The sequence below is a fragment of the Oreochromis aureus genome, linkage group 13 (assembly GCF_013358895.1).
Source record: "Oreochromis aureus strain Israel breed Guangdong linkage group 13, ZZ_aureus, whole genome shotgun sequence".
Lineage (NCBI taxonomy): Eukaryota > Metazoa > Chordata > Actinopteri > Cichliformes > Cichlidae > Oreochromis > Oreochromis aureus.
In genome coordinates, this window is record NC_052954.1 from 17,387,326 (window position 1) to 17,407,127 (window position 19,802).

General features: G+C 40.1%; 3 protein-coding genes across 5 annotated transcripts in view; 1 reads left to right on the top strand and 2 right to left on the bottom strand.

Moving 5' to 3' along the window:
* The first annotated feature begins 668 nt into the window (after positions 1–668).
* On the top strand, positions 669–3,235 carry st3gal7 (ST3 beta-galactoside alpha-2,3-sialyltransferase 7). The gene is made up of 8 exons (XM_031758757.2): positions 669–798; positions 1,025–1,190; positions 1,302–1,428; positions 1,517–1,854; positions 1,962–2,148; positions 2,288–2,428; positions 2,618–2,770; positions 2,857–3,235. Exons 2-8 carry the CDS (start codon positions 1,042–1,044, stop codon positions 2,941–2,943), a joined length of 1,182 nt encoding a protein of 393 aa, XP_031614617.1. The 5' UTR covers positions 669–798; positions 1,025–1,041; the 3' UTR covers positions 2,944–3,235.
* A 15-nt stretch (positions 3,236–3,250) lies between these two features.
* On the bottom strand, positions 3,251–11,938 carry hps1 (HPS1 biogenesis of lysosomal organelles complex 3 subunit 1). The gene is made up of 18 exons (XM_031758752.2): positions 11,622–11,938; positions 9,745–9,935; positions 9,507–9,638; positions 8,935–9,077; positions 8,748–8,856; positions 8,398–8,555; positions 8,139–8,241; positions 7,964–8,048; positions 7,723–7,778; positions 7,466–7,633; positions 7,025–7,195; positions 6,735–6,811; positions 6,509–6,646; positions 6,290–6,355; positions 5,944–6,088; positions 4,186–4,299; positions 4,002–4,084; positions 3,251–3,926 (listed from the first exon to the last, which is right to left on the bottom strand). The coding sequence occupies exons 2-18, from the start codon at positions 9,859–9,861 to the stop codon at positions 3,764–3,766; spliced, it is 2,028 nt and encodes a 675-aa protein (XP_031614612.1). The 5' UTR covers positions 9,862–9,935; positions 11,622–11,938; the 3' UTR covers positions 3,251–3,763.
* Positions 11,939–18,185: 6,247 nt separating this feature from the next.
* Positions 18,186–19,802, bottom strand: part of hpse2 (heparanase 2) — a 50,697-nt gene continuing 49,080 nt past the window's right edge. For all 3 annotated transcript variants that reach the window (XM_031758745.2, XM_039622160.1, XM_039622159.1), the window contains one exon: positions 18,186–18,675. In XM_031758745.2, coding sequence (XP_031614605.2) covers positions 18,513–18,675 — 163 coding nt within the window. In that variant the 3' untranslated portion in view covers positions 18,186–18,512. The remainder of the gene's footprint in view (positions 18,676–19,802) is intronic.

The following is a 19,802-nucleotide window of genomic DNA, read 5'->3' on the forward strand; positions in this document are numbered from 1 at the left end:
TGTCATACACAGAGGGTATATTCATTGCATAAGCTCCTGGTTTTACTCCCTCCTGTAGCTGCCACAGTATGCCCTTTTCTTTCACTTCAATATTCCTCTCATAAACATGCTGGTTTGAGGGATTATGCTATTTATAAAGGTTTGATCACTGTCAAGTGATATCTCGATTGGTCACTCAGTCTGTTATTTTGTTTGGTTAATTTTGATAAACTGCATCCAGAATTGCAGGTAGGACCAGTGTGCACTGGGGGAGGGTCTTTAGTTGTTTTTACCTGAGCAAGAGAGTCAGCGTGAGCGGTTATTCTTTGTTTTTTTGTTTGCTCTTTTGCAGTGGAAAGATAAATCAGCAAAGGACATGGATTTTGTAAATTGATTGCCATTGTCTGCATACAGTACATGCCACAGGGCTGTTTGATAACGGGTTGTGCAACAGCTACACAAACACTTCTGCTTTTTAGTGCTTAAAACCTTTTAGGTGTACTTCAGTGTTGTATTTACCATGTCTGACACTTCCTCCCTTTCACATGATGTCTTTGTGCAGATTTTAATTGTATAGACACACACACACTCACTTTGTCCCACTCAGTCAGAAATGTTTGCAAATGAGTGACATGTTAATGTTTAACCAGTGATTCTGAAGGAAGTGACAGAGTTCACAGAGATAGGAAGCAGCAGCAGCCATTTTAGCAGAACATAACAATAGATGTTGTTATGTTCTTCTCCTTCTCCTCTCCTCTCGCCCATGGAGCTCAGGCAAGGACACAGTTAACAATCAGCTTGTCTTTTATCATCCTGGCTGTGAGTACTGTTGCTTATATTACTCAAATTGATGTTGATCTTGGCTCTTTACTGTGTAAAAACCATTTTAAAAGCGTGTAAGCTCACATTTTTCAGTTAAATTTACTCTAACATCTATAATTACAGAGGTTTGTATCTTCCATAGAGAGAGTTTAGTTCGTGACGTTGCTGTTATAAAGTGGAGATTATGTTCACCACCGTGAGTTCAGCACTGTGTGTGTTTCAGGTGAAAGTACGAGCGCCATGGTAACGCTGAATCGCTTGAGTGTAGCAGACCTGGATGACAGCTCTCAGCAGCTGCCTGAGGCCGCAGAAGCGGCAACCCCAAGACCAGCCTTTCACAGGAAGAAAGTGATCCCAAAGACTGACTCCAGAGATGTTTTTCTCAACAGGTGAAGCACATCTGTAGTACTGCGTTTCCTTTGTGGGCCTGTTATCTGTGCCATTTATAACTAACACTATATTTTGCTGCATTTAAAAAAAAAAAAAAATCTGCTGTAAAGAGAGGAGAACCTTTTCTTTAGCCTGATGCTGCTGATCGGATGTTATTTGGCTATTCTGATTCCTGCTTATCTCCCCTTGGACAAGGTGGCAGCTATCAGGGATGACTATCAACAACCCAAAGATATGGTACAGATGCATCTTTGTACATCTTGGCAAGCATTTGAGATGGTTTCTTTCCCTTTCTTTCAGCTGAAATGTTTTTCCCTCTGTTCAGGCCGTACTAAATCGGTCAGCCTCTCTGCTGGCAGGACCTTGTCTGCCTCGCTGGTGTCTAAACCACCTCAAGCACCTGTCTTATCCTGTTGGCCTCCAAGACATCCCCGTGTTTGTACAGCAGGAGAGGCCTGAGCCATGGACTCTGTCTCCTCCTCTTGGGTTTCAGGGCATCGAACAGCATCTCGCTGTAGCGCTCGCCTCTCTGCCTCAACCTGGCCTGCCTCCATCATTGAAGAGAGAAGGCAGCTGCACGCGATGCGTGGTGGTGGGTAGTGGAGGGATTCTTCATGGGAGCCATCTTGGATCACATATAGATCAGTATGACATCATTATCAGGTATGCATTCCTGTGTCAAGTGGACACCAGTGGAAAGACAGACTATGGCGCCTATTTTTAAACTGTTGTGATGGTCGTCATCTCACAGGCTCCATCTGTGTTACCAGGCTGAATAATGCTCCAGTGCACGGCTTTGAGAGAGATGTTGGTTCGAGGACAACCATCCGCCTGACATATCCAGAGGGAGCGCCTCACTCCTCAAACGAGTACAAAAGGACTAGCATATTTGCTGTGGTGGTCTTTAAGAGCCTAGATTTAGACTGGGTTACTTCTGTCATCACCAAACAACCTCTGGTAAGGCCACATCACAAGATCCTCCACTGCACACTGAAAGGGCATATCACACACACAAGCATCACAGAAAGTCATGTAGCAATGGCACTATACTATACACATACACCCTATATCTCCTTTTATTTTTATTTTTCAATAGAGCTTCTGGTCTAAAATGTGGTTCTGGAAAGAAGTTGTGGATCATATCCCCCTGACACCAGAGAGCTTCAAGATCGTCCACCCAGAGATTATTCACAAGACGGGCCAAGTTATAGAGAAATATGAACTGAACCAGAGAAATGTGAGTTTCTATGAATGAATAATCTGTGGACATTAATAACTGGGCAAATAATAAAATTACTTACACTTAAAATCATAAACTCACAACCGTTAGGAGGGCTTTTGCTATTATGCTGAGTAATTCTAACGAAACGGGACTGAACTCTTCTGTTGCAAACTACGTCACGGGTCGTTTTTTTTTCTCCCCAAGAACATATTGCCAACAATTGGTGCCACTGGAGTGGTGATGGCTTTGCAGATGTGCGACCAGGTGAGCCTGGCTGGGTTTGGGTATGACATGCAGCACCCTGAGGCCAGGCTTCATTATTATGAGGCCATACGCATGGACACAATGAAGTCTCAGGTAAGTTTAGCTTAATGATCAAAGCAGCGGCAAGGAGGCGTCTGAGCTTCACGCTCTAATCCTTTTTTTCCTATCATCATATGCAGGTGGTGCATGATGTAACTGCTGAAAAACTCTTCTTGAAGGACCTGGTGGCTGCAGGAGTAGTGACTGACCTAACAGGAGGGGTATGAGTCAAAGATCGGTGATATACCGAACTAAAGAACCCTACACACTGCAGACTGGCTTCTAAAATGCTCAGTATCATGTGGTTAACTGATTGCTGAGCACATTTAACTCCAAGTGACGGTAGAGGCTAATTTCTGTCATTACAATTCAATGAACATGTTAAATCACTGGATCCTGTACTGTAATTGTGATAGGAGAAGCTAAATTGTGCTACCACACAGAAACGTGATGGTCTGGGTTCACACTGTACTATTTCAACTGAGTTTACAACAATTTAATAAACATAAAACATAAGAATATGAGACTACTGACTGTTCTTTCTCAAAAATTATTTACTGTTTATTAAAACAGACAAACCATAATTACTATTACTATGTTTCCTTCATACATTTTATAGCGCTGCCATTAGTAAAGGCAAAAAAGGGACAATAGCTGCATTTCTTAAAAACAAGCCAAAAAAAAAAAAAAAAATCAGTCACAAATTTTAAAAAGAAAAAAAAACCCTCAGTAAAACGATACAAATATTTAGATTAATAATAAATAGGAAATAAGTCAAATACATATTTTTAAGAATATATTAAAATACCTAAAATTAGGAAGTGGAACATGCTTCATAAAAGACAAGGTGTGTACAGTGCACAGTGGGGTTTGATTTATCTAATCAGAAATCAAAGTGCTTTCAATAAATAATTTTGGGTCTTAGGATTTTAAACACAATACAAAAATACATTGACAGTGAAACAGACGCAGAACACAACATGTAAAATAAGAGTTGTTTCTTTTTGTTCTTGGCTACTCTGACCCACTGTGAGAGTGTGGGTCTGTCTACAGCAGTGGGTTGCGTGAGGGCTCCCATAATTTGCTTGCCAGCTGCCTGCAGTGCTGGAGGATGATCTCAGTGGGGATGACTCCCAGATGAACTGTTAGGAGCTCGTAGCATTTCACTGGCTCGCCCGGGTGATTCTTACTGTAGTACCGAATCAGCTTCCTGCAACACGTATCGCTTTGTTTAGTCAGGAGAACAAATTAAAGAAAAATATTTCTATCACACTAGGTTGGTTACCTGTAGTAATCCCGAGCAAGCATCCCGATGGGGGCGGAGTCATCAGGCATGATGGGTATGTCTTTTGCCTCCAACTTGAAGCCCTGATTGAGGAGGTATACAAATTGAATTATAAGCTTTTTTCCTGTTTCAGGCTGTTAAATTTCTTTTATGGATAACAGAACAAAGTATAGCAGTGACTTACAGTTTCATTTTCAAACCACAGAAAGTAGCAGAAGTAGAAATCTCCATCACGTAATGTTAGAGTGGAGTAACCCTTCTGAAGATAGTGCCGTGTTGTGCCGACCAGGCTCCACATCTTCAGTATGGATTAGAAAAAAGAAATGACAAAAATACGCATACTGTGATTATCCACACACTGTCTTATGCACAGCCTAATGTACAATGAACTTGAGGCTACAGATAGCTGGCCTAAGTTATCACAAACACTAGGAAACAGTCGACACATAAACTTACCACCACACATAAAACAAAACTCTGTACGTGTTTGACTTCAGATGTATAAAAAGCAAAGTGTAAAACACAGTTTCACAGGTTTCGGTGTGTACAAATATCACTTGATCGTGTACAGTAATTTGTTACCAGTTTGGCTAACAAGACTCGCTGTAATGAGAAATCGTTATAAACTAACATTATACACCGTGTGAAAATCTTGAGCAACCACCTAGTTCTTCATGTTTTGCTTCCAAGAAGTCAGACTTTGTCATTTTTTGAGTAATAGGTCTCCAGGCTTTCTGAAGGTCTTTCAAAGTTTTTCTTTGATATTCGCTGCCTTTTCACCAATTTTCAATTCAGTCCTTGCACCTGACCATTTTCAGAGGGATATAAAAAAGGCACCTAACACAAAAGGGGAATTAATGTTGTGTCTAGACGTAACAGAAAACTTAGCAAAAGGCTTACTTCAAATTCCTTACTACCTTTGGCACTTTGTTACTAGCAGCCTGTTCCACAAACACACAGTTGGCTAACATTTCTTTAGTTGAGTCTAGGAAAAATGCCAAAAGATAAGATAGCTTGATAGACATAAAATAGTATTTTTTTAACCAACAATGTGATTCCTAAAAAGCTATTAGCTGAAAACTTGTCATATCCTTAAAAATGTAACTGAAAACTGAACAAGTGAAGGACAAAAAAGAAATGGCAGGCCTAAAACACAGCAGATGAACAGTATGTGAAAGTCATACCCTTAAGAAATGGAAAACATTCCTGCAAAGACCTGACACAGCAACTGAGAAATGCATCTGACCGTTAGGTCTACTGTTCATTGAAGAGAGAAATTGACTGAAGTAGTGCAACAGATCTTATGGAGTGACAAATTCAAATTTGAAATTTTTTGTTCAAATAATCATCAGTATGTACAGAGATGAGACGAGTAGAACAGTCGAGTGTCTACAGTTATCTGTAAAAGACAGTGGAGGCTCTGTCATGGGATTTTGTCAAAACTGACTGAGCTATGAACACAGACAGTACTGGCAGATTTTGATCCACTATGAAATACCATCTGATTGCCAACACCAGCATGACAATGATCCCAAACACACTGCCCATACAGCAAAAGCATAACTGGGTAGAAAAACACACAATGTAACACTGTAGCCATGGATTGGCCTCCCCAGAGTTGAGACCTCAACATTATTAAAGTGTTGGATCATCTTGACAGCAAAGAGAGCAAAAGGCAGCCAAAGAAAAGCTCTGGATGTCCATCAAGAAGCCTGGAGAATTATTCCTGAAAATTACTTAAAAGCTTGCTTAGGAAAGTTCAGCCTGTGTTGAAGAATAAGATGCTTGATATACTCTATTTCCATCTATGTTTGGACACATTCCAATAAATCAATTAACCCGTTTCCTATTTTCCCACCAAAATAGAAAGAAATGAGGAGGAGGCTACTGACTTCTATACTTTACCCCAAAATAAATAAGATGTAGTTCTAGTTTTAGAGACCTTGTTTTTGATATACTGAGCCACTGGTCCCTTCCCCAGCTCAGACGTGGTCCGCTCTGTGATGCTGAGCGATGGCGCTATCATTTGTCCGCTTGATCGGTCCACACAGATAAAATGGATGAGGCCTGGGAAATCCTCCAGGTAAGTGAGATTAATCAGTTAAGATTAATACACTCAGCATAACAACAGGTTTGTTTTTTGGGTTTTTTAGGTGTATGCATGTTGTTAAAAACCATAAAAATACAAAATAGACTTTTACAAATATTACAAATTCTGCTTTGTAGAAAAAATTGCACAGAAATTAGACAAAACAGGATGTCACAGAGTTGCTGCACTGAGAGGATATGAGACCATGGTGATATTCCTCTTGCTTTTCACTAACAGGAAGTCCTTCCAGTCCATCAGTTTCTCCCTTAGAGAGTGAGACAAAGAAGAAGATAGGAGGACAAAGAGGATACAGAGAAAACAATGAAGGACGAGGCTGCACGGTGTCAAAATAAAAAAATGAATTCGAGTTGGCAAACCTAAAATATAACAAGGAAAATAGTAGCTGACAGACACTCACTGCACCATGGTCTGGGCTCGTTCTTGCAGGCCAGGGGAGAGACGGCGAGGAGTGTCGTCTGGACCAGAGTCAGACAGAAAACACTGTCGGTATATGCCACACAGTTGGGTCTTCATGTTCTTGCACCACGGGATAAGACTGCAACATAAACAGACATTTAAAGCCTCATAGGGTCATCAAACTGTCTTGCTGTCATTTGGCCAGCAGAGGGCGGTAAGAGACTTACTCTCTGCTGAACCCAGGCCCTCCTCTGGAGAAGGCCCGGTTTTTGAATTCGGTCCAGACATTTTGCAACTGTGAGGACTGGTTAGAAGAAGAAAGGACAAAAAAAAAGATTTGATTGGATCATGTGCAAACATTCTGTGTTTCTGTGATAACAAAGGAGGATTAAAGGAATTAGTATTTTAAAGTCAGTTTTTTGACTTGGGTGTTTGTGGCAAAGGCAGACGAGTGCTGAGGAAGTGTAGAAGAATACAGCCACTCAACACAAAAGCACAACAACACACAAAAACAAACCTGTATCCCATTCAGTGCCAGGGTTTTAAGGAATTTATCCAGCTTGCTGCGCACTTCATGCATAGGCTGGCCTCTTGTGGAACCTCCTTGGCCTTCATTTAAGCGCTTCTCCAGTTTGGCGAAGGCTTCCAAAAATGTATACACAGACATGGCTACTCCACTGTGTGGAAACTGACACAGATGACACAGATAAATATAAAAAAATGAACTGTTTAAACAAGTGAGCAAAAATATATTTAGGTGCTGTGAACACTTCATAGCACAGAGGTTAAATAAATGTATCTACAAATAAGTCAAAAATACTCCCCCTACTGGCCACAAAACCACAATATGTCTGTGCACACATACTGTAAACAAGCAAATTACTGTACATATAGACTGCACGTGACTTGATATGGAGTCACTGATACACACATTGTTTGCTTGTGGGTATTGACAAACCTTAGTTAGCAGCACTAGTGTGATGCCAGGCCACAGTGGGAGACAGTACATGGAGTGAGGCATCATGGGATAGAGGCCATCTTTTTGCGAGACCTCTAAGAAGACTCTGTGAGGGGTTGCTGGATCAGGTGGACAAACTTCTAGAGTACTCAAGCTGTCCTCTGCCATCTGAATACAGTGTTTTTTTAAAGTCACATTGTGTCAGAGGTAACACACAAACAGAAGGCTGTTTACTTTGCTTTCTAATGTATTCTCACCTGGATGTCTGGGTCTACAAACTCAAACACAGGAGTGCTTCCCCTCACTGGCTTTTCTGGTGATGCGAAAAATAAAGAAATAAATGATGAGGAACATGCTCTGCACACTTAATATGACTTCATCTGGTCACAGATACAGTTTGAGAAGTAGGAATCTGCATTTTGTATCTACTCGGTTTTATCCTTGTCTGTTCAATTCTGTTTGATGATCTGAACACAAAAGCTCTACTCAACAACCCACCTGAACTGCTTGAGTCTTTGTCTGTAGGTGAGGGCTCTGGGGTGTAAAAGCTTTCATGGCCAGAACCAGATGTACTATCAATATCCTTCAGGCAAAGTGCACAGAAACAGAGAATAAACACTCAGTAACAACATGCTTTGTCGGTGCTGTTTGAGAGGCTGTCACCACTTTGTACCTCTGGACTTGGGTCATCCACATCCACGTTGCTAGGATACATATTCTGTGCCATGATGATGAGGGCCAGGAGGTCCGAGGCGCTGAGTGTACTCGCATTGCGACTAGAAAGAAATAGGAGATGCTTGTATCCATTACCATGTTGAATTGTAAAAAGTAAAAAAGGTATGTATGAGTATATGGCCGGTAAGTACAGGTGATATACGAGGAAGTGTGTAAGCTATAAAAATAATGTGACAGGTTTATAGAAACATCTGTACCTGGAGTAGAAAGCGAGCAGTTTGGTGTGAACCAGGATGAAGGCATGCAGCACCTCCTCTCCTCCTCTCTCTGCGCTGCTGTTGATCTGCTGAACCCGGCGCTCCAGGAACTCGATGCACTGCTCACACAGCGTGGGGTGGATCAGCCTCTCCACCGCCTAAGAGAGTGATGATTGTGATTTTTAAGTAAGATATTAAAATAAAAAAGTCTAATATATATTTTTGGCACTCAGTAAAGAGAGGGAAATCTTGTGAACCAATATAAACAAAGACAAAAACTTTCAGAGTTTAAAAAAGAAAGAAAGAAAAAGTCTATTTTCTAATCTGTACTAAGTGAGAAAGAACCACACCTCCACTAAGAAGCTCTGATCATTCTCTCGGAGGTGGCTGTAGGTCTCCAGCAGACTCTGGAGATGCTTCCACAGTCTCAGCCTTTGCTCCGTGTCCCGGGCGCGCAGTCTGGTGACAAGCAACATATGCTCATACTAAACCTCACGCTGTATTAAAAGCCAATGATAAACAGACAAAATGTCTTACTCTTTCCTGAGGAGGTTCCCACTGAGGGTCACCATGCCAAACAAAACTTCAATCATCTTATTCATCACGTAGATTTTCCTCCTTAGATCCTCCTCCTTTTCCTCGCCGTCTCCATTCACAGCAATGTACAGGCACTCATCAAACTGGAGACACAAAATACCCTAATAAATGTGGTTTTGCCCCAAGCGAATGAATGAGCTGGAAAATAAAGTGAAGGCGGTTTTCTTCTGCTCTTTGATTTCTCTAAGCGATAAAGGGTTTACACAAGAAAGAGCTAAAAGGCTGCTGACGCTGAGTGGACCTGAAACATGTCAAGTGCTTGGACTCGATAACTGCATCATGCGCGGCAGGAGGATAAAGCCTTAACAAGACTCACATGATAAAACATGCTGCTTCACAGAGACAAAGGCCTGCATTTAGGTGATTGTGCCGTTACTGAAGCCTGATTGCTTTACAGATCAGAAAGCTTCAAACAAGGTCAAGAGAAATTAGAGTCATGGCACAATTTTTAGATAACTTAGGAACTTGTGCAGTGGGTGAAGACAGTTTTTTCTGTGTATGGTGGGTGCTACCTGGTGTAGTACATAGATGTGGTTGTTTTCTGTCGTGAAGGATGTGTAGCTGTCACCCTCTGTCAGCATGGTGCTGAAGGAGATGATGATGGGAGCAAACAGAGTGCTGATGCTGTCCTCAAAGGCCGGAAACTGGGAAAGAAAAAAAGCAAACGATCAACTCATTCTAACACATACAGGAAACAAGTTCATAAGCACGTGCAAAGTGTCTGCTGATTGCAGCTTTCTTCAACTTTACCCCGTGGCCTTCCTCTTGAGACGCTCCATACTGTTCCTGGATATTCTGCTGAAATTCCAAGTCAGTCCAGTAGAAGAGCATTTCAGCACTCTCACTTGCTATCAGCAAGCACTTCATCTGGACTACAGATGCGTTCCTGTCCTGTTTTAATGCGGTGTCCTATTTACTCCAACTTCTCCACATGCATTAGGCTGTAAAAAAAAAAAAAAAATGTTAAAAGTACTGAGGTGAAAGACATAAAACAGAGTCTGGGGAGGAATTTTGTGAAGCACAAAGGACTGACTTGATACTATTCACACAGCTAAGGCATGCCCACAAGGAAGATGTTAAAATCTTGAAACACGATTAAACAGAATTCAATCCTCAGATTTTCATTTTATTGTTCCAGCATTTAGAGCACAAGTCTGAGAAATCTAAAAAAAAAAGAAAAGAAAAAAGATCACATAATTTTTTCATAAGTATTGATCTGAAAGCTCCCCTAAAGAAACTAATGTCTGTGTAAGCATGCATTTATATTTGATTAGCTTACAGAAGCAGTTCTCAGTGTGCAGGACTGGCCTCCTGATGGACAACCAGGTGACAAGAATATAGAGCAAAATGAATGATATGTTCTTATATTGTTGATGACTGTAACAGGAAATGTTTGAGAACTAGTGACTTATGAAAAGGTTGCCAAGTAGACCCTGACTGATATATTGGTGGGGCCGATATTAGCTATTAGCAAGTATATCGATGTCGGCATTGTAATACCCGAAACACCCTTCAACCATGGTGCGTTTCCCATTACAGAAAACTTGATCAGGTAGTTCACTCAACGCTGAGTGTATTCACCCTTAGTTAAGCATGTGTGTGAATAAAGAAGGCATTGTCAATGCAAAAACCATCATCAAGTGAAAAATCTCAGTTAATGGAGCTTCAATACCACAATTCAATGTGGTAATAGTCAAATAAAGAGCAAAGCCTCTAGTTTAATACAGGGGAATATGAAGTTAGTCAGTCTGGGTCATGACGCTTATTTTGAAAAACAGGACTGTTTCATGGGGCTGAAAAAAAAATATTGACCCATATAGATTTTTAAATAAACAAATATTGCTACTGCTATTACAGACATTAATGACACTTGTATCTCTGTAGCATCTTTGGTATAAAGATCATGACTAGCCATGAGCTCAGTGACACTGAGTCATTGTAACAGTATTATTATTGTGAATATATTTGCCACAGGAGTAACCGAAAGCAAGGAAATAAGCCTTCTAGGCTGTGTTGCTTCCTGGCCTAAAGTAGGTAGTCTCTGATAGTAAATCAAAGACGATATCCAGGCTCAGAGGCAGGAAAAAAGTAAGATCAGGAGCAGAAATACCAAAATGTCCACCCTTGTTCACAAAGGTCCTTCCCCTCAACAAAAGATTTACATAATGTTTGTAATTGTGGTGAGAGCAACACAGTGAGTGTACAGATCGGGTAACAACAGCTTTGAAATAGAAAGGATCCTTAGGGGCTCAGAGCTTTGAAACATAACAAACAATATTTTCTTCTCTTTCTTTTTAGGTTTTAGCTGTTTTTTGTACATCTAAAGCTTATTTAATTAATATCTCGTGATAGCCAGTTGGGCCAAAACAGTTAAAAAGGCAGAAAAATCTGATTTGCAAAGCTTTTGCAAACCCATAGACTAAAAATGTGCAGTCAGAAACACCTGATGTAACCATGAGCAGCTTATGTTAGTCTTTTTTCATGGAGCTCCGATCCGTGCATTCACATTCCGTGTTTTGCTAAAAACCTTCCCTCTTTTACAAAACTTTTAACTTCCTCCATACACAGTCTGCTGATCACAAACGTAATGACCAAAGTTACAACTCGTGTCACCGCAAATCACTCACACTTTTCTGCGCCGGATAACTCCAGCATCCCAGCCCAGTGTCTCCGTTGTCCTAACAATCAGCCCGCCTCAGTTTTCCGTGGCGTTTGGGGACGTTTTCATAGCGGGTTACAGTTTCAACCCAAGCTGCCTTCTTCCTTCCGCGCTGCAGCGGCACACCAGCGCTCAGTCATGTGACTTCAGGCAGGAAGTTTGCTGGTGTGAAAAGAGCTGGAGCTGTCAAACTATCGGGGAGAGGGGCCCGCGAGACTGCTGCTGTTAAGGAGCTCGTGTGAAGCTCCTTGAAGTGGGTTAGCCCTCAGGGAGCCCGATGATCAGTGAGGCAGGAAAAAGTCATGTGCTGGTGCATAAAGTGGCCCACATGACTAGGGGAGCTATGCTGTGTAATAGTTTGGTATTTGTGGCATGCAGCTGCATGACTGAGACTGAGATTAGTAGCGTACTCGTGCCCGCTTTTTTTTTTTTTTTTTTTAAATCTTGGTTTGACATTTAGTGCAAATGTGTTTGCCTGTTGTAGTAAAGCTTCGGGATTTGTAGGGAAGCTTCTCAGAAAATGGCAAATCTTTGCCGTCTACAGGGGAAAAATATTGAAATTAATTAATTGGATGTATTATATTGTGTGTGTGTGTGTGTGTGTGTGTGTGTGTGTGTGTGTGTGTGTGTGTGTGGGGGGGGGGTGTCACAGTGTTTGGCAAATGTATGAAAGTTACATTTATGTGATTAATACTGGCTTAAATATGAGAGGCTGATCAAAAGTCCTCGTGTTCATTCCAAGTCAGACTTTCGCATTTGGAAGCTGTTGCTGTCCACCAAATATAATCCTAGGAGGAGTGACTGCAAAATCAAAACAGTTCCACGAGAGAGCGAGCAGTGCTGAAATCAAAGAAGTTTGCTATATTCAGAGGGGAAAAGAAAACACTGATGAGCAGCATTAAAACCCCCCAAATCTAACCCGTTCTGGACACCCATGCAAGACAACAGTGTTGGATGATAGCAGGATGCTTTCCATGGTAAAGAAAAAGGCTTTTACAACATCTACCCAGTTTGAGAACACTCCCCAGCTCACCTTTCAGTTCATTCACTATAATGTGCAAATCAGAGATCAGCCTAGAAAAGCCAGATTAGGCTTTTCATACCTAAAAAGCTATTCAACATTTCATCTGGATAGACAGATAAACATGTACATGTACAAAGCCCTTGTAGAACCAAGTCTTGCCACTTGACAGCCATCCTGAAATGTCTCAAAGCACTTATTTAGACACTTATTTTGAAGCGTTGTCACTAAAGTTTTCTTTAATTTAAGTGGACTCTTTGGTGTCACAGTTGCATGTATAAAGTCACCCATAAAAACATATTTATAAAAAAAATCTAAAAAGAGTGCTGTTGTTGCTCAAAATGTTTTAAGACTTTTTCCCCCTCCTCCAGAAGTTATACTTCCACCACCTTTGCTGATCATGTTTTCTATACAATGATGTGACGGGGAAAGCACCTGTTAAACACACTGTGTAATAAGTGTTTATTGACAGAAGAGAGAAGCAGCCTGATAAATTCTGAACTTTGTGCTCAGATTTAGTCAAATGCAGCAGTGCGTTAGAGCACAGATTTAAAGCAAACAGCGATGGCATCACACGAGTTTTTGAAGGTCAGGAAGTGGAATATTAATCCGAATTCTTGATCTTGACCATTTTAAGGTGTATTTTGCTACCTGAAGTCAAAACAACAACTTAAAAAGGCTTGGCAAAGTCTCATAAAAAACAAACCTATTTCTTTGGTGATCTTCATAGATTCCACACTGCACACAGTCACAAAACATTTTCATCTAAGTAGCTTTATATTTCATACGTGACTTCATAGTATTGTGGTTTGCAACCAAAAGGCCCCCCAGTTCAATCCCTGGAGGAGACAGAAATAATTTTGGTGTTGTGTCAGGAAGGACAGTCGATATAAAAACTCTGTCACATGAAAAAATGTGAAGCTTTTTATTTAATATTATATTAATCTGCCAAATTGCTCATGAGTCCCTGAAAACCAGGGACTGGGTTTCAAAATTGCTGCAGTTCTTTAAAGGTTATTGAGGAAACCTTGAAACCTTTTGAATTAAACCAAAAGTCTGCATTTTTGAATCTCATCCTTCTATAGTGGTAATGTGAACGTGTTTTGATAAATGGCTAAAATGAAAAGCCATATCCATGGGCTTTACTCTGCATGCTGAGCAAAGATTTTAGGAGGTGGTCTGCTGGCTTGGGTGGCATGGTGGTTAGCACCATTGCCTCACAGGTCCTAGTTTAAATCTGCTGGCTCAGGCTTTTCCATCTGGAGTTTCCTCCCATGCCTGAGCGGGTTCTCTCGGGGTTCTCTAACTTACTGCCACACTCCCACAGAAGCATGTTTCTCAGGTTAATTGGTGATTCTAAATTGGTCTAAGGCATGAATATGAGCATGAATGGTTGTTTGTCTCTCTGTGTTAGCCCTGTGATAGACTGGTGACTTGTCCAGGGTGTACCCAGCGTCTCACCCAATGACAGCTGACATAGGTTTGAGCCTCCGTGTGACCTGGAATTGGAGAAGCGGAAGAAAGTGAATGGAATGATGGATGAATAGATTAATGTTCGACTTGGTCTAAAACTGATTCTGCAGCATGTAAACACAGTGAACATCCACCTGTTTATCACAGTAGGCACAACAAGTCCTACGACAGACACTTTGTTGTCTAAATCTTTAGATCAGGTTTTCACTCATGCAGGAACCCACTTCGGGAGCGCCAGTTGCCACAGGATTGATATTTACTAGATCTTAGTGCCAGTGAGAATAAAGATGAATAGACCTATAGCGTGATGGAGTGTTTCTAACAAACATGTCAGCTCATCTGTATGTCAAATATTGACGCAGAATATGTTACCAAATAGGTCAAGACCAAAAAAGGAAAGGCATCTTTTCTGGACTGAGTTAATTTTACAGGCCACTGGGTCAGTTTGACTTTGGGGCCAATGCCATTGGGTCAGTGTGAGAAAGAGACTGTAGGACCAGCTTAAATATGCACAAGAACACTTTCAAGCTCTTGGAGGTGCTTTGAACAACCTGGAAAACTTAGGCTGAATGCAAAGTTGGTTTCACGAAATGTTGATTTGAGTATTCTGTTTGATCCATATTGTACGACCTAAAAAAAACAAAATAAACCAATGTGGTTTTATTTTTGAAAGCATGCTCACTTTTTGTGCCTAAAACCTTTGCAGTAAACAACATATTACACATATCTTCCATATAAAAACATGTTCAACAAATACCATTATGTTTTTCAGAGAAAGGTCTTCAACAAATCTGTGTTATATCATAATATTCAGCACTGTTTGTATGCTTGGCTGCTGAGTGGAGCAAAGAACCATAGTAGGATAAATATTTATGTTTTATTAACCTTGCTTGGCTCAAAATGGTCCAAAATGCCAAGACTTCTATGTTGCGGGCCAAAATCTAATCTGGTCCATCAGTTTTCTAGGGATCCGGCATCCACAGAAGTCTTACTTAAGCTGTATCCTGTATATACAGAGTAAACATCTAGAAATCCTCAGTGTTTGCTAACAGGGCAAGAGGGCCTTGCATGTCTCAAAATGGATCATGGAGTATAAACAGTGTTAGGTGGGCCTGGGTAGCAGTTACCTCGGCTAAGGAGAGACTGTCACGCAGAAGTGGCTGGACACCATACAGTCCCCCTAAACCACAACAGAATTCGATTTTGTCTGAGGATTTGATGTTCAGCCGTTATTGTCGCAAAGCACGGGTTTATATGAACCAGAGTTTGCCAAACAAAACCATTTCCCCCCATTCAGGTTGATAAGATCCTGTTCTGAGTCTTAGGAAGTTCACTAAGGCCTCACTGTTCCCATTGCCTCGGTCAATTATTGCTTAACCATTTCTTTCAGGGCAGAGGTACTGCGGGTAGTTAACAAATTCAACATGCTTTTCATCAGACAGGCATGCAGTTTTATTTTCTGATCCATATCAATAGGTAGCTGATGTAAGGATATTTCTAACCCGCACTGGCAACTGAGATTTAAAGCAATTTTCTGGAGCGTGCTGCCCAATTTAATCGACTTATCTTGCTCAACTTTAGCATGTCTGCTCTCTCTCTCACTTTACTTTGAAAATAAAGCATGTTTTCATCTAACCCTGTGTATATATATGTGTGGCCAACACAGTATAATGAATAAAATTTTCTCTTCAAAGATCCCAGATGAAATGGGCCAGGTGTTAACGAGTCTGGTTTGATTCTTACATGTCAACAATGTCGGGCTGTTTAAAATAAACCACATGTGAAAGGAGGCTGTTCCTGAAGTTCATTTCTCAGACCAAACATTTCTGCTCCTTACATGAAAGCAAGAAGCTATTTCGCATGAATGGCACAAAATCTAATTCAAGGTATATGCTTTGGATCAGGCTCTTGAAGGGGTGCCAGTGGTAACGACTCCGTGTCAGGAAAGATCAAATTTGCTCGGTGGAGTTTTTCTTGTGTAGGAGAACCCGAAGGAACCTAGATGACGGGCATTTAAACATGGTCCTTTATTTCCCTTCTATACGAGTCTACCAAGCAGATTCCAGTTGTCTATGCATCAGTGCACACTGAGCCAAGTGTGGCTCAGGTTTAGCCTGTCTGGGTCAAGCTGAGGTCTGGACTTTTAGTTCATCCTGGCTTCATGTTTCCCATCAGCAGCTGCCTCATGCAGTGACAAGACAGCACTCTTCCCGCTACAAAGACTTGCTCCAGCTGCTTCCACAACTGAGGCCACAGAGTCTAACAGTCTCTGTGTGTGTGTGTGTGTGTGTAAAGAGCTGATTGAGTGAGTGCACCAACGATGGTAAACTTTAATACTGTGCCTTTGTATTGGGATCACAGTACAAGGGCATTTCTGCTTTGCTTTGTGCTCTAGCGCAAGTATAAATCATATCTTCCAATCTCTTTGTTTCTTTTTTCTGCTCGTCACCATGTGCTCCTGCAGATCTCCGTCATGTCCCGAGAACCGCTGTGGAGTCTGGTTTCACTGCACTTTCACATGATGGGACTTAGCTGTTTGTGCAGACGTAAAACTTCCTCCCAAATCCCCTCTTTAATGCCATAATGAATTTACAGTCAAAGGTTATGGAGTCTGACCTGTAGACAAACTAACATCTGAGTAGGATTACATTCTTTGTTTTAGTGTAGTCTGTGGTGAATTGCTCATTTTTACAAAAGAAAATAAAGAAAGCTTTCAACATCTTGGGTATTTTTAGGTCTTTATTATTAATGTAAACTTTTTTTGCTTTTACCAAAAATAATATAGGCACACTTTACATATATAAAATAATGCTCTCCAAATGAAATATGAACATCTCTACATTAACTATAAACACATTCAGAGGATAATTATTCTTTATATTTTACATGTTTAGACACTTAACCTGCACTTGCTTATCACTGTTCTTAATGGTGTCAGTTTAAAGCTTAAAAGGCGACATGACTAGCTCTCTCGAGGGGACCTTTTCACTGACTGCGGTCTTACTGTTCAGCATAAGTTATAATATTTTGAAGTAAAATTAAAGTAAATGCAGATGTCAGTCCGCAAACCATCACAAGATAGTTGGATTTGTGTGTGTGTTGTTTTTTCCCCCTTTTAATTAGACCCACCACCATGTGTGTGTTTATTTTTTTAAATCGATGTCAGTTGGTCACCCTGTTACTGAATGAGTACATTCCTACAGGTTCTTTTTTTGTTCTTTTGTTTAGATTTTGCTTTAAAATTGGGGCTTTAGTACAACTCTTATATAATAGAAATATAAAGACAAAGCAATATAAATTAGTTGTATACTGAATATAAGTAAACATATCAAGCTTAAAACACTTTATCACTCTTTTTTATGTACAATACATACTCTAATAATATGACAGTGAACCTGTACAATATGTACTGTAAAATATATATATATATATATATATTTAGTATAAAAAAGAAACCTAGCAGCATTAAAGGATTAAAAACAAAAGATCACAGAAAGGAAAAGAGTAAGAAGTGCTAAAATGCACCTGAAAAAAAAATCTGTATTTGATTTTTTTTTAATCTATAGTCTGATTTAGCTGTGGATCCAGGTGATGTGAATGATGGGTTCACATTATTTATCTGTGCATCACAGCAAAACAGCTAGTGACACATCCTGGCTATTATATTCTGCAGTTAAACTGAAGTGCACAGAACAAAAAGCACAAAGATCCTCAAAGCATGCACACAAAAAAGATTGAGGGAAAAAAAAAGAGATTTGCAATTTTCAGCCATTTGATATGGCAGAGGAAACAAAAGTGTGGTTTGAGCGGCACCCTCAACAGACACATCAGTAGCTTTATCAATAAAACACATGCATACACAAACATACACAGACAGCATGGGGTCAAGAAGAAACACACCATGGTTTGTTTTCTCTCTGTGAAAAGGATCAAGTCATACTGAAAGTGATTTGTGTAAATCTCCTCATTCTGTAGGTCAAAGATTAGAAATAGAGGCTGTAAATAAACTTTAAAAACTCTAAACTCTCTAACACAAGGTTAAAAAATGTGTGTTTTTTTATTTTTGCAACTGCAGTCTTGTAGCATTTGAGGAACTGCTGGTAAAAAGCAATGGGATGTTTTCAGTGCGTGTGTGTCTTGGACTTAGAAAGACTGGGTTTATTTTTTTTTATCTGCTTGATCATTTAAATATATATCAGTGCGGATGGAAGCTTTTGTTATCCAGGGAATTGTTTTGTTTGTAAGAGTACTTGAGAATTTTGTTAAAATTACTCACAAAGTGGTATTCTAGTCTTTAAAATCTGAGTGAAACTGGTGTTGGTGGTGTGGTATCAGATGATACTTCATGGGGATAAAGGATCAATGTTATCTCCGACAGGCGTAAGCATTAATATTTTTGATAACATAAAAGCCTATAGTCATGGGAGGCATAGCTATTGTCCGTCCCGCCCTCAGTGTCTTGGGCTTCAGCTCTGGGAATGTCTCATTGTTCATCATGACCAGCTTTTCCCCATTCAACTGGACATGTCTGCAAAGAGAAGAAGAAATACGGTGTGTTAACTCAGTGAGTTACAACATGCTTCAGTCACATCATCAAACTTACCAAACGCCTTATATTCCAAGTCTTCCTCTCCTGCCTTCTGACAAATAAAACTGGTAGGCCATGGTAAGACTTTTCACCTTATCAACAAAAGACTCGGGATCTTCATTATTTCATGGGCCTTGTATCTTGCCTATCATTCTGCCAGCAGGGGGTGCTGTTGTCACATTATTGTAATTAAAACAACTGCAAAGTGTGAAAACTGACATGTTGAGTGGAAAATACCAAGAGAAAACCCAAGTTTATTTCTCTGTTAACATTTTGGGTCATCTGTATTCCCTAATATTTGGCTTCAGCAGCATTTACTGCAGCTGCTCACTGTGATAAAACTCATAAGGCTACAAAACTAATATGCTCCTAATATATTTGAAACAGTTTTCCAAGACACTCTGTTAAAGTATTATATTGTAATGATTTAGGTTGTCACATTCATCAAAATAACCCTTGCTACATCTCCAACTACTGTAAAACCTATTAATATTTATTTTTTCTTTTTTTAGACTCCTGACTGGGCATGATCATAGTACGGTAATCCACTTACGTGAACAAATCCAATCAGAATTTTACAAAGTCAAACACCAGTTTCATTATAACTAATAACAGTCAGCTTGAGTATGTATTTAACTTTTTAATTCACAGTGGTTCTCTTTATCCATACAGGACACAATATACTAATTATTATTAATGTAAGTGCAGTCTGTCCACACTATTTTCTGTCTTGTTATGACTACGTTTTCACTGAGATTGTAAAGTTCACAATAATAAAGGAATAAAGGGCAGTGGTCTGAAGATTTTACATGAACATTGAATTCAAGAAAAGATCAAATAAAATGATGTTCACTAATGAGAAGTTGTAATTCAAACCGGACTGCTCAAAGCCTTTCTTCAACATACATGGGTCTGAAAACTTAAAAAGTTCCACTACTCAAACCAATTTATAGACATCTGGTGTTGCTAAATTCATCATAAAAATCTCCCTGCACTCCATGTGGTAAATGAAAGCACTTTAGGCCAGGCACATCGTTAGCTTGCTCTCCTATTAATTGCCTCGCGAT

Bases quoted from the DNA above. Each gene is read 5' to 3' on its own strand.
- hps1 (XM_031758752.2), bottom strand. From the start codon at position 9,861: ATGAAGTGCTTGCTGATAGCAAGTGAGAGTGCTGAAATGCTCTTCTAC. The intron at 9,639-9,744 runs GTAAAGTTGAAG...TTTCTTTCCCAG, and splicing joins CTCAAGAGGAAGGCCACGGG to TTTCCGGCCTTTGAGGACAG. The intron at 6,812-7,024 runs GTTTGTTTTTGT...TCTTCTAACCAG, and splicing joins TGGCACTGAATGGGATACAG to TCCTCACAGTTGCAAAATGT.
- st3gal7 (XM_031758757.2), top strand. From the start codon at position 1,042: ATGGTAACGCTGAATCGCTTGAGTGTAGCAGACCTGGATGACAGCTCT. The intron at 1,855-1,961 runs GTATGCATTCCT...CTGTGTTACCAG, and splicing joins CAGTATGACATCATTATCAG to GCTGAATAATGCTCCAGTGC. The intron at 2,771-2,856 runs GTAAGTTTAGCT...CATCATATGCAG, and splicing joins TGGACACAATGAAGTCTCAG to GTGGTGCATGATGTAACTGC.